The sequence below is a fragment of the Gopherus flavomarginatus genome, chromosome 4 (assembly GCF_025201925.1).
Source record: "Gopherus flavomarginatus isolate rGopFla2 chromosome 4, rGopFla2.mat.asm, whole genome shotgun sequence".
Lineage (NCBI taxonomy): Eukaryota > Metazoa > Chordata > Testudines > Testudinidae > Gopherus > Gopherus flavomarginatus.
The window spans coordinates 10026730-10046225 of NC_066620.1; the positions used below are offsets into that span (position 1 = coordinate 10026730).

Genomic DNA, 19496 nt, shown 5'->3' on the forward strand with positions numbered 1-19496 from the left:
TATCATATCATAGCAAAAAATTACCTTAACTAAGGCCCCTAATCCCACTGCAGAGAAGGGAGACCAAAATCCCATCTGTTTAGAAATAGCCTGAGTAAATAGGCCTTGCAGTGCGCCCAGAAAGCCAGCAAGCTTTGGCTGTAACAGATACTCCTGCAGGAGTTCTGCACCAAAACATTAAAAATTCTGCAACAAAAAATTTTATTTGTCAAAATAACACAATATAATCACTCCAGCTTCAATTATTTTTGGTCATTTATTTAAAAATACCTGTCAGCAAGTATGTCTGTAACAATTCAGACAACAAAAAAGATTTAGGAAATGTTTTTTGACAAATAGATTCCTTACTAGGCATATTAATACAGAACTCTTGAGTAATAATTCATTTAAACTACAATACAGAACCGTATTTCCCGCACCCCTCTGAAGCAATGCAAAGGTTTGGGGAAGTTGGATAACAGAGGATCTGAGGGGGAGAGAAGGCGCCTGGGTGTGAACTTGGAGGGTTGTTGGGTATGGGTGGAAAAAGTATGGAACAGGGTTTTGTTTTGTTTTTGTTTGGGGGGGGGAAGGCTGGGAGGGATTGTTAGGGAGCTTCCCCCATGCAGACCCTGGCTGACCCTTAGCCTCTCCCATTCAGTCAGGCACATCTGACCCTGGCTCCATGTGTTCCTGCATCCCCACATGTCCTTGCACCCCCTGTCCACGTGTCCCTTCACCCCCACCCAGACACCCATTCCCCCCATCCCCATGTGGCCCTGCACCCCCCAGTCCCTATGTGATTCTGTACCCCCATCCCCATGTGTCTCTGTGCCCCTATTCAGCCATTCCCTGTTCCTATGTGTCCCTGTACCCTCTCCCCTTGTCCCCATGTGTCTGTGTACCCCCCAGCCACCCGCAGTCCCTATGTAGCTCTGCATCCCCTCCTCCGTCACCATGTGGCCCTGCACCTCCACTCCCATTCAGCCCTGCCCCAGTCTGTCCTCTCCAGCTAGCCCTTATGAGCCCCTGTCTGACCTCCCCCAGCACCCCACTGTCGCCTGGCCTGGCCTGGCTCTTTCTCTTTCTCTTTCCCAGCTGGCTGAGCAGGGCTGCTGTGGTCTATCACCACAGCGCCCTCTGGTGGGCAAAAGCCAGAACTTCTAAAGTTATTTTCTGCTGGGAGCTGCTGCTGTTCTTGCATCACAGTGCCCTCTGGTGGGCAAAAGGTGCAGCAACATTGTGGCACAAGCTTTTTTCTGCCCAAAAACAAATAAAAATATGTGCAGCTCATTAATTATGCACACACACAGTGGCACCGAATTCCCGCAGGAGTAAACAAACCAAAAGCAGTAGTGATTCCATTGTCACAGCCCCCGCCCCCCTCAGCAAAACCCAGCCCTCCAGCCTCTACAGCAACCAACATGGGGATAGCCATATCAAGCACACAAGTGGATTTCATCTATGGGGAAAGCCATGGCAGTCTTTAAAATACCTGAGACCTAAACTAAAAAAGGCTTTTTAGGTCAAAATTAACCCTTTGCATTGCAACATGACTTAATTAAGGCAGTGCAGTCTGTAGAGCACTTGGGGGAAACACTCCATATGTGAAACACCAGTAATTAGCAAAGAGCCGCATGCTGTACTAGCTGATGGAACTGAATGGTTTTCAGGTCCCTAGCAGGTTGCATTACAGTAATGCAGCCTGTAGGTAACAAAAACATATACAACAATCTACAGAGTAGAAGAAAATCACTTTTGCCATTACTGCTTCAGAAACAATGATCCAAGGACATCCTCCAAGAAGATTCTTGGGTTGCAAACCACAGAAACAAAAGGCAGACATGCCCCTCACCTGAAAAGTCAGATGTTAGTTTTCCTATTTTCTTGGATTGCTTCTTGGGTAGTTTGCATCCAAACCCCAAATTCAGCCAGACTCTAGGAAACCCAGGCAAACAACTGAATACATGAGATAATTGTGTCTTGGCCAAATTCCAGTTTCCAGTAATTGCATTCTGACCACTTCAAAAAATTAAAATCTCCCTGTACTTTCAACTGGTGAAGATTCTGTACTAGTACGTATCATACTGGCTGTTTAATTTAATTTATTTTTATCAGGTTATCAGCACCGGTCTTGCACTCTAGATGCTATACAGTTTTTCAAACTATGTTTCATACAAAATTGTAAAATTCCATACTACGAAAAGGTGAAATTTTCAAAAGTGCCTATGTGACTTAGGAACCTAAATGCTATTTTCAAAAGTGATGTAGGCACTTAGGCCCAGAGTCTTGGAAGTATTTAGGCTCCTAGCTTCTCTTTAAGCTCCAAACTTCCACTGATTTCCATAGAAGTTAGGACTCCAAAGAGAACTTAGGAGTCTAAATACCTGTGAGGATCTCGCCTAGAGCCCAGATTTTTAAAGCTATGTAGACATTGCTGCTCTTGGTGTTGCAATGCCTAACTGATTTAGGGGCTTATATCTCATTTTCAAAAGTGATTGAGACACTTTGGAGACAAACTCTTATTGACAGTCAATGGGATTTAGATACTGAAGTTCCTAAATCACTTTGAAAATGAGAATGAAGCTCCTAAATCAATTCAGTGTTGCAATGCCTATTGCAGCAATGCCTAAATACCTTTACAAATCTTGGCTTCTGAGCCCAAGTCTTACTGAAAGTCAATGGGACTTAGGTTCCTAAGTGCCTACATCTCTTTTGAAAATGGAGGTTGGGCTCCTAAGTCACTTAGGCATGTTTGAAAATTGTACCCCAATCTATAATGTTCCGGCTCTAATTTTTTGTGTAGTGTTCCCATACGGTGCTGAACAGTTGTTGAGTCTTGTCAGACTAGTGCACACCTTCCTGGAGAGAGCTAGTCTGACATTTAATTATATCTCCAATTAACATATGCAGCTGTTCAGTAAAAAATAATATTTACTTTATTAGAAACCTTCTTTAGTAAACAGCTATGTGACAAAGAATCTTTTTAAACAAAGTGCACCAAGACTTGTCTGCTAAGTGCAATGCTCATAGGTAGGTGGAGGAAAGATAAGTTACTTTATCAAAAAGTTTCCCTTGTTTATGATGTTTACAATATCTTTTGGCTCTACAGAATTTACGATAGAAGATAACACCGAGAGGCAGAAGAAAGCAGTGGTTCAAAAGGACACAGGGAGTTGTTAATCAATGTGGCAATTCTACCGCGTGCCACTAAGCTGAGAGAGAAATCAAGGAGCACTGCTAGAATCACAGTATTGAGTAATGCTCTGTAGCAATTCCATCTGTAAACATGATTGGTATTGCCACGGAAAAGAAGTTTTAAAAGAGAACTGGATAAATTCATGGATGTTAAGTCCATTAATGGCTATGCACCAGGATGGGTAAGGAATGGTGTCCCCAGCCTCTGTTTGTCAGAGGGTGGGGAGAGAGATCACTTGATCATCACCTGTTAGGTTCACTCCCTCTGGGGCACCTGGCATTAGCCACTGTCTGTAGACAGGATACTGGGCTGGATGGACCTTTGGTCTGACCCAGTACGGCCGTTCTTATGCAAGTGCATTACCCTGTTCTTTCTCACTGATTTGAGCATTTGGCTATACCTGTAATCCTCACATGCACATTTGGATGGTTAATATCAGGGTCTCAAAGACCACGTTGATTAGTAGAAGGTCAGACTCTGACTAGAATGTCTCATTTGGCTTCTGTGAGAGAAAACTGTGGATTGCCCATTAAAGATAAATGGAAACCTCGAGGGAGATTCAGTACAGAATCCAGGCTAGCGTTGTTAGTGAGCTAGTTAAGAAACCTTTCAGAACACCCTCCTTCGTTGCAAAGGATTACAGAACTGTAATTACTTGAAAAGGGTTTCAATGACACTTCCATGGCTTTGATCTTTAGTCACAGAGAGGCTGCTTTCTAGTCTAAAAACACTCATTTTTAACAAGATATTAACAGAACGGGTGCTCGGTAATTTGCAGAACAGACTTTTCAAAGAAACTCTGTGCTGCAGAGTCTCCTTCGTGCTACATGTAAGTGTAGTGACACATCACGGCTCATCTTGCCGCTAAGCAGGGAAAATGTCAAAGAGCGGTATAGAGTTTGATGAGTGTGATTCCCATTCAAGTCAACAGTAGCCAAGCACTAAAATCCCATGCAATTCTCCGACAATAATAGGTATAAAAATTATACTAAACACGTACGGTGCTTGGTGTGTCCCCACCACCACCCAATGGGACAGTACTCTCACTGCAAAACAAACAAACAAACAACCTATGGCAGTCTCAGAGCCCAGGTCTACAGACTTGTGCTTGTGCTATGCTGCTAAAAATAGCAGTGTAGACATTCCCGTTTGCACTGGAATTCGAGCTCTGAAACCTGGCAAAGGGTGTGGATTTCAGAGCCCAGGCTCCAGCCTGAGCAGAACATTTACACTGCTGTTTTTAGCACCATTCTGAGCCCAAGTCTCTAGACCCAGGCTCTGAAGCTTGCTGCCATGGTTTGGGGTTTTTTATGCCGTGAGAGCTCTTGTTGCTGTAGAGGGTGCTGGAGGGTTTTGGTTGCTGTGGGAGCGTATAGCATAGATCAGAATGACACGGTGGAAGGAAATGGCCAAACACCACCAGAAGTCAGCCATTTGCTACTCTCAGAGGGGATATTCAGTGGTACTGATGGGGGCTTGTGTACACGCCACACAGAGATTCGGACAGGCCATGCTAGAATGATGCATCACGAAGTTAAAGTTCACAAACCGAAAAGCACTGTTAAATTGTGTTCAGATACCTGCTTAGAATTGCAAGGGATCCACAAGAGTGGCTGGCTGCCATCAGAGCCTTTTGTAGTGTTATAGGATAATGACACTCATTCCTTTGTGAAGTGCTTTGAGATTTAAAGTTGAAAAGGCATTATATAAGAGTGAGGTATTATTATTACTACTGCTGCTTTGTATCGCCTATTATGTCTTGTAATTTCCGGCCTCCAGAGAAGAGTATTCCAAGCTTTACAGCCTTCCTATATATCTCATCTCCTCCAGAAATAACCAAGCCACTCCCCCGGCAGGACGGCAGTGCTTTTAGGCAAGAGAGACAGTATAACTGACCCTGTAGATCTCACGGCACTCGAGACACTCACCTTAGCTGCAGTAAGGCTGTTCAGCTTTCAGATTGCAGAGAGCTGTAGTAGGCAAAGGACTGGAAACATTTCTGGAATACATCGGCTCTGTCATAATCCCAAGATTTAATTCTGAGAAAGGGTTTCCAAGGGACTGTTAAGCACTTTTGAGCAGATAGTTAAAGTAATGATACCCTTTAGAAGGGTTCTGCTCTCTGACAGTCAGCTGTCTATTCAGAGGGCATACTGGAAGCTCCATGGAAGGGAATAAATAGCCATCATTAGAAGGCAATGGAGAAATCAGTTTGTTATTCTTTAATGCAGTGCCATAAAGTGCATGGCATTTTATGAAAAAACTAAATCAGCGCTTAGATTGCAGCTTCTGTTGAGTGATGTCAGAGGAGCTACTTACCCAGGATCCTCACCAGGGAAACAGAGTGCAGAACGTGGCAATAGAGAGGCAGATGTCAGTGGAGTTTATCTGGATTTCGTCCAGTGAAATAGAGAAGACTCTGGCCATAGGTAGCTTGCAGTGAACTTACTTCAGTTTCACGATGGTGTAAAAAGCAAAATCTGGCCCAACGTCATCAAGCATATTCAGTGAGGTGGGATTTTTTTTTCCTTGCAGACCAGTTCAAATTCTCTCTGTTTATTTGTATCATGAGATACATAGTCACATATTTATAGTCATAAAAAAAAAATCACCGACAGCTTAAGAAAGCATTCTAGCTACAAAAGCAAACAGTTAAACTGCAAGTACACAATCAGAAAACAAGAGTAGTTCCAGATATAGAACTTAAAAGGCCCAGAGAGGGATTTTGCATGAGAATTAACTGAGGAAACATTAGAGAAATAGAAAACAAAGTGACTATGAAAAAATCCCCAGACATTTCAATGTAATCCATCCATTTGAAGGAAATACAAGAAGTTTGAAGAGTGCAAATACAGCCAGTTGTGAGCTGAGGTTCCTGAATCTCGACACAATACTCAGGTTGCTATAATAACATGCTGTTACTATGGATCCCATAAAAATATGAATTGCTAATGTATCTATCATCTTGGATCTAGGTGTCTGTTGATAGGCTAATGCATTTCACCAGTTACATTTATTTATTAATTAGCCCTTGAAGTAGGTGGCAGTTTGCTGAACAAATAACAGGCAAAGTCCCTTCACCAAAGAACTGCAATCTAAGAGCCTTATTTAAGGGCCGAATTAACTTCACAAATCCATTAATTTAATTGGGGTTACACTAGCATAAAGCAATCTGGTCAGGCAAGAAGCAGCACACATTGATCTGTTATTATCCTGGATAAAACTAAGTCGCTGGCCATTTCCGTCAAGCAGCCTCCAGCTTCAGATTACAAGTTCAGTATTAATCTGTCTGGATGGGATATTGAGCAGGTGGCAACTGACCTATACTTGAGAGGCATCATAGACAGTGCTGGAGGACACTCCAAAGATGTGGATATTCATATAACAGCCCCTACTGCTGTGTTTTGGTCCCGTCAGGGTATGTCTACACAGCACCTGGGAGCAAGTCTCCATCCCAGCTCATAGTCATAACATTTACGGCCAGAAGGGACCACTAGATCATATATAGTCTGACCTCCTGTATAACATAGGCTACCAAAACTACCCAGAAGGAAAAGAGACTTGTGCTAGCTTTGCTCAAGGTAGCACACTAACAATAGCAGAGTAGAGGCTGTGGCTTGGGCAGCACGTGCTCTCAACTGATGCTGTCAGCGATGGGAAAGGTATGCTACCAGGAGCCATGTTCCCAGGAGATTGGCCTGGTGGGAGCACTGGGGCTGACAAGCCCTGCTCTCTCCCCTGCCACCCTTGCTGCAGCTGCTGTTGAATCGGAGGGCCTTGGGGCTGCTCATTTCCTAGGACATTGAGTGTGATTTGGAAGGGTGGTGGTGGGCACCCGCTGAGTTTTGTGTGGCAGCAGTCATCAGCGGGAGAATTGTGCTGTTCCCTAGTCAATTAAAAGAAGTGCCCGCATCATTGGTCACGTACACAGTCTAATGCCTAGTCAAGTTGTCTCTGTACCATCATTGTTAGAGCCTTTACATCTTCACTAATTGCTCCACGTACCAGGTTCTGCGGAGATGATTCTTTAGTGGCCTAAATGGTTTCTTTTCATCCTTATCTGTATTGCCCTTGTGTAGCTTGTGAAGACCAGATATTAACATGTGGACCTCATTGGCTCTTGTGCTAGTTTGCACTTACTAAAAAAAGATACTCTTTATTTCGCCAGCACTGCGTTTCACCTGGTTCTAAATATCTCTGCACATATACAGCTAGTAACTGCTCTTGATCAGGGACCATGTACAGTACTTATGAACATGAGTGTAAGGGCTAACGTAATTCCCTAGTTCAGTGCCACGTCCCAAGAAGGAGAGTTTTGCCCTCATGAATTCTTTGCAACCTTTCCACGGGGCTCTGTGTTTTCCCTTCCCCCAGTGAGCTCTTTGAGCTCTGCAGAGGCACAAGGGTCATCCGAGCAGGACCCCTGCCTCCCACTGCTGCCAGTCCCAGTCTTCCCACCTCAGTGCCTTGATAGCCTGGCTGCTGCTGGAGCTGTGTTGTCCAGCTAGTGCCCCAGGACCCTTCTCAGGTTCCACGTCACAGAGGGAGGAAATGCATAAATGAATGCTGACTGGTTAGGCCTTGAGTGAGCACATAAATCCTACAGGGTTGTGGGATACGATGCTCGGGTACCTCTGTCCCTCCAACTTCTCCCCTTCCCACCCTCTGCTGTCACCTGCCATAGTTGGTTAAGCTCCACAGACGGTTCTCAGCAGGATCAAGGAGACCGGGAAGGAGAACAGTGCCATGGAGATGACACTTCCTTGCCATGCCAACAGGCTTCTGCTTGGTGGCAGGAATAGCAGGGCCCTTAGTAAGAAACTCTTGCTGTTTCAAAATAGAAAAGAAAAAAAATTGTTGTCTATAGATCACTTGATCCCTAAGCTCTGCCCCTCAATTTCACTCTCGCTGCTACTGAGCCTCCATCTGCTTCTTACAATTCTTGCTACTCAGCCTTTAATTCCGTATCCCTCTTGAATGGCTCCCTAATTAAGTAAGCTCTGAAAATGAAAAGCAGCAGAGCAGCAGCACATTTACTCTCTGTCCCCTTAATCTGGGAGTCCTGCATGCACTATTTTGGAAGCTAAATTGAGGTTGCGGCATAAAAGCCCCAAATCTGCTACTCAAAATTGTCTTTAGACACATAGGTGAAACATTTGCAGGCATGAAAACAAGAATGTGGAGCTTTAGCAGGCTCAGAGAAGCGTGGGGGCAAATATAAAGTGGTTTCAGGCACAATAGTTCTGTTGCAGACATATGCTTTTCCTGATCCACAGCTTTAACAGCTCCCTGGTGTTGAGGAAACAAACAGTCTTTCCTAGTGGCTTGTGAAAATGGAAACGTGAACTTAAAAAACTCAGAAGTCACCACTTATTTATTATACCCAACTGCTGGTGCAATCCCGCTTCTATTAGTAATCAATATAGTCACTGCTATATCACCTGCATTCAAAATGAATGCCGTTTATCCCACACAATGTGTGGAAGAAATTAATTTAATTGCTTCATTCATCAGTCAACCAAAAGGCAGATGGGAACATTCAGATAGAATTAAATATTATGCGGGATGCTTGCTAGAGCCTACCATTGTTATGGATACAAAATAGTTTTAGACACAAGTTTTCAAAACATTTGCCTTTAAGGCTTGCATTCTCCATGCTTGGCTTCTGCCAGGAAGTGATTTTTTTTCTATGCTCTTTAAACAACACCCCTTCAGTTATTTTGAGTTCAAAAAAGCTGGAGGAAAAATCCCATTTAAAAATATAAGTAAGGGTGGCATGGTATGGTATTGCCACTCCTACTTCTGCGCTGCTGCTCGGGGGGGCAATGCCTGCAGAGCTGGGTGCCTGGCCAACAGCCGCTGCTCTCCAGCCCTCCAGCTGTGAAGGCAGCGCCAAAGTAAGGGTGGGAATACCATGACCCCCTGAAATAATTTTTGTGACCCCTCCACAACTCCCTTTTGTATCAGAACCCCCAATTTGAGAAACCCTGGTCACCCCTGTGAAATCTGTATAGTATACAGTAAAAGCACACAAAAGACCAGATTTCACAGGGGGAGACCGGATTTCACAGTCCGTGACATGTTTTTCATGGCCATGGATTTGGTAGGGCCCTAACAATGACCATATGTGTCTACGTAGGCAGCTGCCGATTTGTTACTGTGTGTTTAGACTAATGCCGAGATTTTCTTACCTATGTTGTGCTTCTGAGAACTAAAGTATTTTATTATGTGATGATCTGATTCCTAGAACAAATTACCCCAGCCATTTCTTTCGCGCGACCTGAAATGAAAAACAGTTTCACCAGCAAGAGCAGGGGGATAAATTGGAATTCAAGTACTGAGACCTGACAGGAAATCGGTATTCTGCTCTTAAACTCAGTAACAAGATCGCTCTGAGTGCTATGTATCTGGTCTTATTCAGCATTGTGGGCTTTCATCTTTTTTTTTTACCCAATACACTCCATGTGAACTACAATCCTTCCGTTAACTTGTGCCGGGGTTTTTCATGTGATCATGTTATTTCTGTTCTTGGTGGAAGCAGAAGTTCATTAGATCATACTGGAAGTATGCAGAGGTCTAGAGAGGTTGGTCAGAATAAGCTTGAAACCACAGTTTCTGCTTCTATGTTTGGCAATTCTGTCTGATCCTAGTTAGGTTTTTTTAGGCCTCTTAGCATGTGTTACATTTTAGTAAGTTTAAAACTAATTTTGGGCATACGTAACATAAAAATGATAAACTATATAAATCACAGCATTTATTTTCTTTCCTTAATACTTTTTCCTTGCTTTAAGCTGAATGACTCATGTTAGCTTTCACTCCCGTGTTCTCAGGCAGTGCTGCTCAGACCTCTCCCTGCTCCATGACTCTTTTCAAACAATGGTTTTAACCAAGAACCCTGAAGACTTTGATTTTCCAGCTGAGAGGCAGTTGGGTCCAAGGCATTGAGCTCTAGGCTAGAAATCATGCACTTATAATTCCTGTGCGGGCATGAACCTGGTGTGTGGCCGTGGGAGATCGACGCTGCTGCAATTGATGCAGCGGGTGTTGATTTAGCGAGTCTAGTGAAGACCCTCTAAGTCAATGGAAAAGCACTCTCCGGTCGACTTCGATACTCCAACTCCCCAGAGGAGTAAGGGAAGTCGACCGGAGAGCGTCTCCCATCGACGCAGCACAGTGAAGACACCGGGGTAAGTCGACTCCAGCTACGTTATTCACATGGCACAAGAATAAACAGCTGAAGAAAAGTCAGCTGAAGAATCTGAGTTGCATTAACTGAGTTGTATTCTAAGTGTTGCAAGAAATCTCACAACAGAATCCGGATCACCACGTGTCGTGTGTCATGTAGTTAGTTTGGGATCCCTCCGTGGCTTGAGAGCAGATGAAGCTGTGGATCTAGACAAGCAGATGAAGTTCTCTGGGTAAATCGCAATGAAGTTTAGAAATTCTTGATAAATAAAAGCCATTAATAAGAAACCTTTTATTACCAAAAATGAATAAAGTACAGGTCAATCTATTTTATTTACACATATTAGATACTAGAGTTCCTAGAGGAAGGATAAATTAACAGAAGTCTTTTTTTAAAGGCTTATGAAGCAAGAACCCATGGAGCAGATCTGAGAATACTATTGATAATCTATGTTACATCTTGAATCATTCAGAGATGTATGTCAAAATGAGAATTCAGAATCTCCATAATTGACCTAGATGGATAAAAGTCATATAAACCACGCACAGAAACTATAAACCTGCCCTGCAAAAAATTATAGTTTGCATGATTTTTCAGATACCTGGCTCATTGAACAAAATATGATATTAGAAAGACAGTTGCAAGAGTAAGACTTCCACGAATATCCTAAGATATGATTAGAGATGGGCCAAAATTGGAAATTCTTTTTGGAACCCCTGTGTATTTCACCAGAGTATAGATCCAAATTCCTCAGATTCAACTCTGCCTCCATTCCAGGTCAGATCCTACATTGAAAAAGGCCTATTTCCCAGGTTGGTTATAGCCAAAATCCTACAAGTCATTTTCACGAGGTTTTGAGCTAAAATGGCAGAAATCTCACAAGATTTTAGTACCCTTAAATCCAAAACTCAACCCTAGTCTTAATTTGGGCTTGAACCTCGACCAAATGTAATAGAGATCTGAACACCATCACCTCACTCATAAGTCAAATTGATGCTGTTTAGTTCTAGGAATTATTTTGGTTAAGCTCTATGGCCTGTGTTATGTAAGAGGTCAGACTAGATGATCACATCGGTCCCTTCTGGCCTTGGAATCTGGAAATCTAGGAGCAATACAAATAGCGGCTCAGAATGATAAGCCTGTCAGGGATGTGACAGTGATTTCCATTTCATAGGTCATGTTTTGGGTGTCTCTTCAATACACTAATCCCATTGTCCTCAGTAAGCGGTATCATTGTAGATATTGTAGGTCTCACAACATGAAATATTTTATTATTTATAGCCAGATTAAGTTGAAAACCTTGCATTCTGTACATTACATTGCTGTTTATAGAAATGTGTTGATTCCTGTTTCTTAATTAAGGTTACTAATATTGTGATGTGTCCCAGTTCAATAAGCATTGCATTAGGAAAGTATTTTAATGCATGCTAATAATCTCCATATGTGGAGTTCATCCCTAAGAGTTAAGAGTATCTGTAACAAATATTAACACCTACACCTCTTTGGAGATTCCTATAAAACAAGGATCTTAAGAAATGTTTGCTTCATATAGCTTGACACTGACAGTCTTGCCAGCTATTGACTTAATTCCGGGGTGTTTCTACTTGTTACTGGAAAAAATCCTTGAGAAGTTCATGGCAGGAAAACTCCAGTGGTTTCTGAATTGCCTTGACACCAATCAGTCAGATTTTAGACTTAGATATGGACCGGGTGCTGGTTGCATTAGTCAGTGATCTGCTCCTCGTAATCATAGAATCGTAGCACTGGAAGGGACTTCTAGAGTTCATCTAGTCCAGTCCCCTACACTCATGGCAGGACTAGGTATTATCTAGTAGTATCTATTATGGATGGATATAAAGTGTCCATGCTGCTGCTTTTATATCAGCTGGATTGCCTTTCATAATACTGACCACATGGTTTAGTTGACATACCTGAGACACCCCTAGAAGGACTGGATGGAGGGTTTTTTTGAGTGTGAGGGGGCCCACTGGGTAGTATTGGTCGGCTGCTGTTCTGCTGAAGGGTTCCCTTATGTGGGTTACCACAGGGATTTATTTCATCATATCCACTGTGTAGAAGCATGAGGCTTAATGAGGAGACATGGACTGTGATAACACGCCCAGCTCTACAGCGTTGTTGCTTTGATCTTGGTAGGTAAACTTGAACAAATGACCCAGAGGTTGTCTGTGACTGTGATCTGAATGAAGGCTAGATACAGATAAGATAAAGGGAATGTTAGTAGGCTGGAGGAAGCAACCACTAGAATTGATAGACCAGGTAAAGTGATGGCATCTGCCATATGCGACACAGGTTTTGTAATTTAGCAGTTTCTTGAGATATTGGTCTGCTTTTGGATAACTAGCTGTGTCTAAGAGCACTTTTGACACGTAGTGAAACGTGACTGTCCTTTTTCTCTAGAATGTGGCCCTTGCTGCAAATATCCCTGCCTTTGGTCTCCTCCAGAGTAGAATATTGTAATACATTCTGCACATTCTACATTCTCAATGCATGCTGTGCATTGAGACCATTCTGAAATGAAAACTAGCACAGAATGCCGCATCCCAGTTGTTAAGTAGCGTGTCAGGCAGAGAGCATACCATAATAGTGCTCTATAATCCTCACTGGCTGTCAGGGGGATTTCAAAGTGTTAGTCTGTAACTTATTGCTATTATATTTTTTATTAATTTATCTCAGGTAGCACCCACACTCTTCTAGGTGATCTCAGAGGAAAGTCCCTTAAAGACAGAGAGAGGGTAGGGATAAGAGGCACACAAAAAAGAAGAGGAGGCATTGCATAAGAGAAGAGTGAACAAAGTGGTAACTGGCCATGGGAAAATAAGACTGATGCAAATACACATTTGAAATCTAGGATACATAATTTACTCCTCAGACTTGTCAGCAGCGGTTAGGGTGACCAGATGTCCTGATTTTATTGGGACTGTCCCGATATTAGGGACTTTGTCTTCTATACAACCCTTTTACCCCCACCTCCATCCCGATTTTTCACATTTGCTGTCTGGTCACCCAAGTGGCAGACAGTAATGTGGATTGGGGGTGGGCAAGATGGGTGTCGTGAGGTCAGAGCTGAAGGTTACCATCATCAAAATGGGAGATGAGGACCAGAGCAAGCGTTTGGCAGCAGAGATAGAAAGAAGAGGACTGATCTTAGCTACTAAGGAGGAAGAAGCTACAAGATTTGGACACTGCTTGTATGTAGGGAGAGGAAGTAGTTAGAGATGGATTCAAGCTGGGAAATGGCAGGTTTGAGTAACAGGGAGGATGATGGTGTTGTCAATAGCAATGGAGAAGTGGGGGAGTCGCCGGGGTTTAGGAGTGAAGATGAGGTCAGTTTGGGTCATGGGAAGCTTACATTGATGGTGAGACATCCAAGAGGAAGTGCCAGAGAGACAGACCGAGATGTGGGACATGATGGAGGCAAGTTGAGGGCAGAGAGGTAGGTTTGCGAGAGGTTGCCATAGTGCAGGTAGCTGAAGCCAAGTAAGCAGATGAGGTCATGCGAAGAAGAGGGGACCTAAGGACATCATTTTGAATAGGAGGAGAGAGGAAGAGGTGGACCCACCAAAAGACACACTGAGAGGACAGTGAGAGGGATGGGGGGAGAACCAGGAGAGGACAGAGTCAAGGAAAACACGGTGAACCAAAGGGTCAAGAGAGAGGGTCTGATGACAGTATGAAAAGCTGCAGAGAGGTCAAGGAAGATGTAGATAGAGGTCCTGACATAGAGGTTGAAAGAGACTGTTGCACCATGTGACAGCAGTTTCAGTATGTTGAAGGGGACCAGAAGCCCAGTTGGATGGACTCAGGGGGATAGAATAGGTTAAGGGAAACTCAGCAGCCTATAAATCCCCTAATTGCAAAACATAGTTTGATACGTGATTACCTCAGTCCCCTGAAAATTGCCACAGATACAGTTAGTAGAAGTGCTCAAGTTAGAGCCCCTCAGATTAAAAAGGAGAGGAGATGGGTGCTGGCTGGGTGCTGGCTGAGAGGGGTTCTTTGCTTTGGAACTCACCCCAACCCTCCCCTTTTGTGCCAGTCTTATTCAGGCATGCTGCAAAGCCCGGCTTTTTCTCTAGTTTAAGTCTTTAGATGCGCTGTTGTTTTTAATCAGTGTGGAATGTGCAGATCCTAAAATGGGCCCTGAAAAACAGAAAATCCGGATAAATAAGGCAAGAGGTCCACAACTCTTGGAAGGCAGAAAGCCAGATTTGCATCACTCTCCCTGCCGCATGCCTTTTGCATCCTATGATAGCACATGTCCAAGACATCCACCGCATTAGTCTGATAATATGACTTGTCTGTGATCATTTGAATATCTAGCCATAAAAGATGTAATTTAAGAATTTATTTTTCTCTCTCTGCTCCAGTTGACAAGTTGGCTGATTTTTTTCTAGTGTTTCTCCAACCAAGATAAATTGGCGAAAGTTCCAATATTGTTTCTTAGGACAAAATGTTTGTGATTTGAAGCTATGGAACATTCACAGGACCTGACCTTTTAGCTAAACACGAATTAAGGCCCAGCTCCTTCAAAGAGGTTAGCATGTGCTTAACTGTAATTAAGGCTATGATTATGTCACAGAGGTCACGGAAGTCACAGAATCCGTGACCTCCAGAAACCTCCATGACATTTCTGCCCCAGGGCTGGAGCTGTCAGCAGGCAGCCCTGCGGCTCTAAGCCGCCATTGGCAGCGGGTCCCAAGCAGCTCCTCACCTCCAGGCAGCAGGGGGACCCCAGAGCTCCCTGGGGGGGTTACCCAGAACTCCCACTCACCATGGGCGACTGGGCTCCCTGCAGCTGCCCAGTCGCGGTGGAGCCCCCCACAGCAGTCCAGCTGCAGCGGGACCCCGCAGCATTTCACTCACAGCAGGGGACCCTGCAGTGTTTCAGCTGCGGTGGGCGGCAGGGTGACCCCAGAGCTCCCAGCTGCTGCAGGAGGCGAGGGGACCTCAGGGCCCCCAGCTGCTGTGCGTGCTGGATCCTCCTGCCTCCCTATTTTGTCAGGGATATTTTTAGTAAAAATCACAGACGGGTCAGGTGAATTTTTGTTTATTGCCCATGACCTGTCTGTGATTTTTACTAAAAATATCCTTGACAAAATCTGAGCCTGACCATAATCAAGGGAGTGGTCTTCTTGAAACCAGTGGGACTAAGGGAGGAAGTGTTGCCTAGTGGACAGAGCACTGTACTGGGACTCAGGCTTCTATTGACGGCACTACTGCTGGTGACCTTGAGCATGCCAGTTAGGCACCTAAAGACCAGTCTAAAGAGACATAGGTACCTAAAGACCAGTTTTCAGCCTCCCTTATAACCTTTAGCCTAGCGGTTAGCTTACTCACCTGGATGTGGAAGACCCTGGTTCACTTCCCCCTCTACCTGATGAGAGGAAGGGATTTGAATAGGGAACGGCTGAACCACTGTGCGGTGGGACGTTCTGTCGTGGCTCAGTCTCTCCTGTTGAAGCCGTTCCATTTTGGATAAATAATGAAATATGCATTGGACCTGAAAGAGATTAAGAATTCCTTTGTAGTCCGTTGGTCGGGGCATCTCTTGTTCATCCCACAGAGGGAGCAGTGGAACAGGGGTCTCCCATACCCCAGGTGAGAGCCCTAACCACTGGGCTAAAGGTTATAAGGGAGGCCTTCTGCTCCCCTCAGCTGTTTTGTATGGAGTTAGGAATGCACTGCCGTTCTTGCAAGAAATGACTGAGGCTCCTAATTCCAAGAAAGGTTTCCCATAGATCACAAGGGGAGCTAGGCACCGACCCATGTGAGAGGGGCAGGAATTAGGACACACCCCTCTTGCCGACATCTCACATTGGTTAGCTTAGGCGCCTACTGTGCTAGCATTTTCAGGCATCTTATCTCTTCCCCGAGTGATTTTTCAAGGTGCCTTTTCCGGATCTGAGCTTTAATTTCTCCGTGCTTCAGTTTCCCCATCTGTAAAACAAGGGTAGTGATACTGACCTCCTATGTAAAGTGCTTTGAGATCTACTGAAGAGCAGTGCTATATAAGAGCTAGGTATTATTATTATGTATTACTCGCAGAAGTAAAATTAAGCACATGCATGTTTGCAGGATTTTGGTGCCTATGAGTGTTGTAACAAAATTTTAAAAAATCTTTAAATGGTTGCATTTGCCTTCAGCTTTGCAGTGGATGCATGATAATTACTAAGTGTATGATAATTATTAAGTGTATGGTAGGTATAGCCCTAAAGCTACAAACTGAAAATTAGCCCCAAGTCATGTAAAAATAACAAATGGAGGTGAGTTTGTAAGTCTTCCTCCTCCTGCTTGTAGTATCCCCATGCTGTAGGTTATTGTTCCCATCAGAAATGATTTAAGACAGTTTTTGTTTTGTTTTGTTTTTGTTCCAGTTGCAAGGTGAACTTGATCAGGAATATCAAGACAAATTCAAAAGGCTCCCTCTGGAAATTCTGGAGTTTGTACAGGATGCCATGAAAGGGAAAATCAGTGAAGATGGAGACCACAGTTCTGCCACTTCCTCCCTGACATCTGAAAGTGGAAAACTGAACCATAAATCTTTGCAAAATGAAGAGGAAACAGAAGAAAATAATCCAGATAAAGTGTTTGATACTCCTTTTTAACTACCCATGCCAGCCACAAGCAACAGCTATTGTGCCAGGGCATGCCACTCCTATGCTGCCCATTCTCTGTTTTCCTGTTGTGAGCTGCCACAGAACAGCTTCTGAATGCAGGAGGCATCTGTATTGAAGTGCACATTTTAAAAAGAAACATTTTATAAAGATATTGTGCAAAGGTCTTCATTCTCATTCATCGTTTTTTTTTATTATACTAAAGTTTAGAGCAGTGAGAGCAGGGAATGAATGTGTTAATACTTCCCCACCCCAATATACAATGCGTAATTTTCAGGCCATATGCACTTTTAAGATAGTTTAATGAAGACCAGAGTATTGTACACAGACAAATGTGCACCGATTTCCTTGTAAAGTGCCAGTGCAAAGCATCCCAAACGAATACTGATCTTATGGAATTGTATGACAATACTTAATCATTTTTGTTTCCTACGTTCTAACTGCACCTTGACAGCTGTGTCATCAGGTTACATTTGCACTGAAACATTTGATCCTTTTTAGCTTTGTGAGCACTGGTGGCTCGCTGTCTTGATATTATGTTTATCATGTGGAGAGAAATATATTTGCTGCTGAAAAAAATCTTTCATTGGAACTGTGGTGATTAGAGTAAGTTTAAAACCAAGAGTTGGACTTAGTCTGTGTAGAGAAAGAGTGTGTGTGTACATTGTACATTTATGTGAGTGCATATATGTTTGAGCATATACATATATATGTGCACGCACACAAATACATACATACATATACACACACAGCATGTATGTATTTGCAGTCGGTCTGCTCGCATGGCAAAATGAAAAGTTTCAGGGATACGTGAATAGAAAACCTTTATAGATTGTAACCTCTGGGTTACAGTGATATTAAACAAACATTAAATCATAAGATTCTTTTCATGTTCTTGGTGTTGTAAATTGAAGTACGTTTAGCAAATAAATTTGATATATATTTTGCAGACTTGAAAGTATTGATTTTAAGTATCATATTTTAAGCTTACTGAATTTGATAGGGTTATAAAAATGTTTAAAACTATAAGATTTGAACATTTAGGAACATCTTCCATCATTTTTAATTCTGCAGTTCAGTTTTACTAATGTCTGAAGTTTAAAAGCAGATTTAAAAACCCCACCCCTGTTATTTCAAATATCTATTAATCCATATATCCATACTTTAACATAAAAACATGTACTGTATGATATACATGAGAGAAATAAATTGCATATTTTCAGAAATCTATGTAAAAATAATTAGTACGGCTTTCTGAAAATCAGGATATTTGAAAAAGGAAAGAAAAATATTGTTCTCTGGCATCCCTATGAAAGAGGATATGGGGTATGATAATATATGTGGCCTGATTCTCACTTACACTAAGGCCACTTTATATTGCTCCCATCATGTAAAGGAGTTTTAAAGTGAGCATAAATATAATTTACTTGTACTTTAAGGCCCCTTTATAGTACCAGAGCACTGGGACCCTAAGTGAAAATGTGAAACAAGCTCACAATGTGTAGATTTTCATACTTAGGCCACAGTCCTGCAAGCACTCCCATGAGTAACTTTATACACATGAATAATCCTATTGGATTCAATGAAATTACTCTGTGGATAATAATGCTCACATACATGTTTGCAGGATTTGGGCCTTAATTTGTATTTTTAAATACATAAATTTAAATGGTCTAATAGTAGCATAGCAAAGCATTTTAATAAATAATAGCAATTAAATTACTTTACTTGCTTTCCCTCAGGATTTTAGTATTTTAAGTAACTTATTTTATTTAAATTTAAGCAATAAATACCGATCAAGCTTAAGTTCTGAGTTAAATACAATATGTGTATATATATTATAAGTTCAAATCTTAGAAAACAAACAGTATTTTGATGTTTCTTTGTTAACCTTAGAGCAGGCAAACAGAAAAATTGCATATTCTTTGGAGATCATATTTGGATTAAACTATTCTGGTTGATGATGATTACACTAATTTAATGACCATAGAACTCAACAGTCTGACTTTCAGCTTGATTTTAGAAAAATCAGTCAACTTTTGCACTTTGAAGATAGGCATTAATCATTCGATAAAAAACTAGAATGGTAAATTTAATGCTGCATTTTATAAACTAAAAATTACATAGGTTGTTGAAATTATAGAAAGGATGTACTAATAGCAGTGTTCACAACAGTACTGAGACTATTGCATTATAGTGATCATTGCCTTAGGGTAAAAATCATGACTCCACTGAAGTTTATGGTAAAACTTCCAGGGACTTCAGGGTAGCCAGGGCTTCAACATTAGTCTTCAAATAGACTTGGGCAAATACAAATCAGCCTTTTATTTATATTTTAAAAAGTTTATGGGTGGACTAAGTATACTATCAGTTGTAGTCATTTTACAGTATGTTTGTATTTAACATTAACTGTACTCACATTTTTTATATCTGTACAGTGCTACTTTTTGCAGTTGTCGGGTAGTGTGTAATACTGTACACCTTGCATTGTTCAGAG

General features: G+C 42.4%; 1 protein-coding gene across 2 annotated transcripts in view; it reads left to right on the top strand.

Moving 5' to 3' along the window:
- The window catches only part of PLCB1 (phospholipase C beta 1), a 663557-nt gene extending 644409 nt beyond the window's left edge, over positions 1 to 19148 (top strand). The window contains exon 32 of one of the 2 annotated variants that reach the window (XM_050952023.1): positions 16760 to 19148. In XM_050952023.1, coding sequence (XP_050807980.1) covers positions 16760 to 16990 — 231 coding nt within the window. In that variant the 3' untranslated portion in view covers positions 16991 to 19148. The remainder of the gene's footprint in view (positions 1 to 16759) is intronic. The other variant, XM_050952024.1, reaches the window with a different exon arrangement.
- Positions 19149 to 19496: the final 348 nt, after the last annotated feature.